General features: G+C 46.8%; 1 protein-coding gene and 1 long non-coding RNA gene across 2 annotated transcripts in view; both read right to left on the reverse strand.

The window, feature by feature from the left end:
- SENP2 (SUMO specific peptidase 2) overlaps positions 1–914 on the reverse strand; it is a 38,145-nt gene extending 37,231 nt beyond the window's left edge. The window contains exon 1 of the mRNA XM_055568828.1: positions 504–914. Coding sequence (XP_055424803.1) covers positions 504–778 — 275 coding nt within the window. The 5' untranslated portion in view covers positions 779–914. The remainder of the gene's footprint in view (positions 1–503) is intronic.
- Positions 915–3,733: 2,819 nt separating this feature from the next.
- LOC129643766 (uncharacterized) lies at positions 3,734–5,281 on the reverse strand. Its single transcript, XR_008710492.1, has 2 exons — positions 4,387–5,281; positions 3,734–3,961 (listed from the first exon to the last, which is right to left on the reverse strand). It is a non-coding gene; the product is annotated as an uncharacterized LOC129643766 (long non-coding RNA).
- Positions 5,282–6,046: the final 765 nt, after the last annotated feature.

The raw sequence follows: 6,046 nt of genomic DNA on the forward strand, positions 1-6,046 counted from the left end.
GAGATTACCATGGGCATTATTCTGCAGGGCAGTTCAGCTGTGTCCCAACTGTACATTCCGCTAAAGAAGTTGGTCTTTACTATTGCCAAACCAAAAAGACCCCCTCAAGTTCAGGGAAGGAATTCTCCAACACCAAAGAGCGGTCTTCATTAAAACACAAGTCAGAAAATTGCAAGCCGCTTTAGAATAGCAGCTTCTCCCAGGTTCTGGCCACCAAGATTAGAGAAACATTGGCATCAAGTCTCAGAACAGTGTAGTACATCACCATGACACAATTTTTTTTCTTTTCCCGCCTCCTTCCCTGCACCCTCACAAACCCAATTCTGTAATGTCAGTCACCCGCCAGAAACAGTGGGAAGGCTGTGAAATTACAAACTTTAGTCAGAATCTCAGGACCTTATCAGCCAATAGTAACTCTGCCAGCCCTTCCCCACACCTACAGCCCCGTGTCCGTCTACTTCTCTAGCCACTCTTGGAAATGGAGAAAAGGTACTGAGCCTTACAGTCGCTTCCGCCTGGGTCTCATCTGCCGGTTGGTGCCTTCGATGTCCTGTTGTCCACAGCAGAGGTCTGGACCACTGCCCATCCACTGACCAAGGAGGGGGGTTATCCTTAACCCCAAGTCCACCACTGCCGCAGCCATTTCCAGACCCAGCAACTCTTCACCGGAGGCCCAGAGGAGAAGCCCAAAATCACATACAGTAATGAAGATACTGACATTTCTGTCCTTGGTTTGGATAATGTGCACCCGTGGACCATCAGAGGAGCTCAACCGCATTGCTTCAGATTTCGTAAGGTTTCCTAACTGGTTACCCTAGTTTTCTAAAAAGACCTCTTCCTCCAGCGGAGATCCTCTCCTTCAAGTCTTTCCATGGCCCCTCCCCCGTCTTCCTCAAACCCTACCTCCCCTCCCAGAACAATGAAGACCCAGCCCTCTAATCCATTCTTTAGGCTTGCAAATTTTTCCCTTTGCCAGCCTTCTCCGAGTGTTAAAAGATTTCGTCTCAACTTTGTTTCTGCTGACCCCTGTCGGAACAGACGTCTGGGCCATGTAATGGACATGGATAGGAGCCCAAAGATGAGATATTGTTGGTTTGGGCCTGATGTGCCTAATGTCTACCATAATTCACTACCCTGAAAATTAATTTCCTTCTGCAGACCAACTCCTCTGGCACTCAAGGAAAACATGCCCTTCTGATACTGTGACTTTGCATGTGTGCTTAGTCGCTCTATCATGTCCAACTCTTTGCAACTCCATGGACTGTAGCCTGCCAGGCTCCTCTGTCAATAGGATTTCCTAGGCAAGAATACTGGGGTGGGTTGCCATTTCCTCCTCCAGGGGATGTTCCCGACCCAAGGATAGAACCTGCATCTCTTGTGTCTCCTGCATTGGCAGGTGGATTCTTTACCCCTGTGCCACCTGGGAAGCCCAATGTGACTTTGATCTTTTTCAATTCATCTAATAACTTTGGCCTTATTATGCTGAAAGCAAGTACAGCTTTTGTGTCCTAGATTTTATCACAAAATTTGCTCACATTAACTGCAAATGGCTCGGCCTCCCTCATGTAGGGAAATAGCACCAGGCCCTACCTACGCCTACTTCCCCAACTGTAAAACAGAGTGTCTGTCTCTCAGATCTGAAACCAAGTAGGGCCCTGTGGATCTCCCAGGGATAGAGGCCTTTCTGTTTCTCATTTCTGGTAGGCAGACTCCAGCCATTATGACCTTCCTTGAGTTCCAAAGGGCAGATTAGAGCAGTTGCTAATCAAGGGAGGGGCAGCCAAGAAATCACCTGAGGCAAGACTAAAGGGCCTAGAGAAGATCTTCAAGATTAGGAAACAAACCACCTGAGATTAAGGGCATAGGGAGCCCTGTTCACACCCCAATCTTGTCAGGTGGTTTAGGCTCAAAGTTTTGCCCCAAGAACTATAGCCTGCCAGGCTCCTCTGTCAATAGGATTTCCCAGGCAAGAATACTGGAGTGGGTAGCCATTTCCCTCTTCAGGGGATCTTCCAGATCCAGGGATCAAACCCTCATCTCCTGTATCTCCTGCACTATAGGCAGATTCTTTGCTGCTGAGCCACCAGGGAAGACTATAATCTTGTCAGAGATGGGGGGGCGGGGCACCAGGGGGGGTTAATATTTATTTGGCTGTATTAGGTCTTAGTTGCAGCATGCGGGATCTTGACATCATGCGTCATTGTCATGTGGGACCTCTAGTTGTGGCAGCTGAGCTCCAGAGTGAGCAGGCTTAGTTGCTTCGAGGCATGTGGGATCTTAGTTCCCCAGTCCGGGATTGAACCCATGTCTCCTGCATTGCCAGGCAGATTCTTAACCACTGGAACACCAGGGAAGTCTCGAGACCCCACCTTTGACCCACTTTTATAAAAAGCCTCATTAAGTCCTCTGGGGTTGAAACATAGTTTTTCAAGTCAAAAACCTGGGGTATCTCCCTTTGCCTGCAAAGTAATAAAGCTATCCTTTTCTTCTTGGGTTTTTCTGGTGGCTCAGATGGTAAAGAATCTGCTTGCAGTGCAGGAGACCCAGGTTCGATCCCTGAATCAGGAAGATCCCTGGAGAAGGAAATGGCAGCCCACTCCAGTATTCTTGCCTGGAGGATTCCATGGACAGAGCCGTGACCTACTACAGTTTATGGGGCTGCAAAGATTCAGACACAACTGAGCAACTATAACTTTCTACTTCACCCAAAACTGTTTTCCAAGATTTGATTCAGCATCAGTGTACAGAGAGGCCAAGCTTTCAGTAAGAGATCTGTGGGCGCATTAAATGTGTTTATGTATATAAAGAGGCTACTTCAATGCCCAGCATAGCTAAGTGCTTACTATTAATAATCTCTTCCCTCTTTTTTTTTCTTTCTGATAACTAATAAGTCATTTAACTTGCCAGTTCTGCACCCTTTATTTCCTACACATCTGCCCCTTCCCCTCTCCAAATGTTACCAAGGCTGTTAGCCTTCAGCTATAATCCTCCCCCTTCATTGAGAAAACTAAGCTGCAGGGAAGTGTTATCTTACTGGAAGCCACCAGAAAAGAAGAGCCCTCCAAAATCTGTTAGAACCAACTAGGTCCAAGATGGTAGAAAGCCTCCAGTAGACCCTCCTTATTATGTTCATGGTAATATATTTGCGTGATAACACATCCGACAGTTGACAGTTGCTGTGGCAACAGCCAAGCAAGCCCACTGAAGGACTGAAATCCAGTGTTATAAAAAGACTGCTGTCTTCCCAAGCATAGCACATCCCTGTTCTCAGATACGTCGTAAATATTCCTCCCTCTTTTTTTTTTTTTTTCAGGCCATGCTTGCAGGACCTTAGATCCCAACAACCCATCCCCAATGCAGTGTAAGGGGGGAGTCTTAACCACAGGACCACCAACGAAATCCTCCTCTTCTTCTTTACTCAGTCCCCTCCTTTGACCTCAACCCTCCTATATATATGGTATCTCGGGTAGATTGAGAAGCTGAGTCTCAAGCCAAGTTCCTGTTTCTCATTCTCTGGCCATTGATTAAAGCATGTGCTGTTTCAGTCTCAGCATCAGTTTTGTTATTAGTCATGTGAATCCAAATAGAAAAAGAACCCTCCCCACTAAGGCAAGGGACTTTGGCTGGGCCAGAGCCCAAGTTGAGGTCTATAGGACCAATTTGGGAATGTTACCAAATTGCAAGTCCATGTGCCTGACGCACAGTTGAGGCCAATCAATACTAAAACATTAGCGTTTTGGACAGAGAAAGGTTTATTACAGGTTCATACAGGAGATGGGAGGCTCATGCCCTCCCATCTGAAAGTTACTGAAAGCTTTCAGCAAGCCCCTTTAAAAGCAGAAGCTAAGGGAGGCATGTGGTTAGTTGTTGCAGCCTTCTTGGTGTCAGATCCTTTGCTCTTGAGGTTGGATCATGGTCAGGTAACGATGTTCCTGCAAATCTCTGCCTGTTATTCTGTGTCCTGAAAAGAAAGGGCAAAGGTCCAAGGCCCAACTTTCCCCCTCCAAGGTCCCAGTCCTGGTTAAGAGGAGGCAGCTCCTTCAGGGGCAGGTTCCCACACCCTGCCCAGCTGTTATCCCTGAGGGAGCCAGGCATCCAACCCAACTGTCCCTCAGTCTCCTCAGGCCACCCAAATGGGAGAGACCAAGTCTCACACACTGCAACTCAGGCAGTCAGCCATTGCTACTAGGTCACAGAAACAGGGATGGGGGAGAGGTTCACCACTCCTCAAGGTGTAGGCCAAAGCTAGAGGAGGGCCTTAGTGAGGGCCCTGCAGGCCTGCAGGATGTAGCCCCAGTCTGATCCCTGGGCCCTCCAGTTCTTCTGCTGGCCCAAGACTGCGTGAGCTGGAGGGCCTCCAGGAGAAGGCCTGAATCTGCCTCTTACCTCACTCTCCACCTGATGACCACCACACCACTGACCCTTGGCTGAATCACTTCCCTAATGGTCCCTCATTACTTGTTGACAGGGCCCACTGCAGCACTGACCAATAGCTGAGCAGAACAACTAACGGTCACTCACTGACAGCTGGTTGCTTGTGGAGAGGGCCCACTGTGGCGCTGAGCAACGCTTGTTGCCTAGTAACAGGGTGCAAAGTACTGCGGCCAGCAATGGCTGCCTGCTAAGGGCTGTGCTCATCTCACTCTGTTACAAGAACACAAACCCATCCAAATCACCGTCCTTCGGGCCTGAGCATCTCTCACACCATTGCCGTAGCTGTCTCCCCTTCTACCCTGCCCCTCTTCTGTTTTCAGGTTTCTCTTTGTCTTCTCGTTGTTGTTGTTCTTCTGTTGCCAGTTGTTAAGGAAGGTAAATTTATATTATTGTTGTTCTTTTTTCTTAGTGAAAATAAATTTATAACTCATGCTTCTACTTTTCTGTTACTGAGCAACTATGGTTGAGTTGATTTTTGCCAAATTTGGGAGGTTTGTCTGGAGTAAGCCTGACTTGAAATATGTGGCAACCTTAAAATTTACTTTGGATGGCCCTAGGGAGAATATCAAAAAGAGAGACAAGTATTTCTGAAAGCAGCTGAAACTGAGGTGCAGACAGGTGAGGAGGAAAAGCCTGGCAAGAAATACCCTCCCAATTTAGACACTGTAAGCCCCTCAAAGTGTTCACGATGGTTCCAAACAGTCACCCAAGTCAAAAGTCACAAGGATAGATCTTCCAAATTCCAGGGGTGAACTTTTCCATTGAGATGTTTCTTGCACAGACAACTTTATGTGCATACTCCAGGGAATAATTGTCTAATGAAGGTGCAGGATTCTCAAGAGCAATGCTTGGGAAGCCAGCTGAATAAAAATAAAAACATGATGTATGGCAGAAACCAACACAATATTGTAAAGCAATTAGCCTTTAATTAAAAATAAATAATAACAAAACCTGACTCTAATAACAGTATTTTAAAAGAACAGTTTGGGACTTCCCTGGTGGTCCAGTGGTTAAGAATCCACCTTGCAATGCAGGGGAGGAAGTGATAGTTGCTCAGTCATGTCCAACTCTTTGCAACACCCCATGAAAGCCTGCCAGGCTCCTCATTCTCCAGGCAAGAATACTGGAGTGGGTTGCCATTTCCTCCTCCAGGGATCTTCCTAACCCAGGGATTGAACCCAGTTCTCCTGAACTGCAGGCTGATTTCGTCACCATCTAAGCGACCAGGGAAGCAATGCAGGGGACACAGGTTCGATCCCTGGTCGGGGGACTAAGATGCCACATGCTGTGGAGCAACCAAGCCTGAGAGTAACAACTAGAAAGTCCCTGCACCTCCTCAACAGGAGATCCTGTATGACACAACAAAGACCACCTGTGCTGCAACCAACTCAACACAGCCAAATAAATTTTTTTTAATTTTTAAATAAAATAAAACAATGGTTTAAGGTTCAAGTAAATCTATAAAACATGGTACCAATGGACTTGAAATGCTGAACATTCCTCTGAAAAAGAAAATTTTTTTTCATGAACTTTACTAAGTAAAAAGCATTTTGCCTATGTCTTGCCATTGTGCATACAGGTCTTGCTAGAGCAATCTCTCCTTGAAATGTTC

This window comes from Bubalus kerabau, chromosome 2, assembly GCF_029407905.1.
Source record: "Bubalus kerabau isolate K-KA32 ecotype Philippines breed swamp buffalo chromosome 2, PCC_UOA_SB_1v2, whole genome shotgun sequence".
Classification (NCBI taxonomy): Eukaryota; Metazoa; Chordata; class Mammalia; order Artiodactyla; family Bovidae; genus Bubalus; species Bubalus kerabau.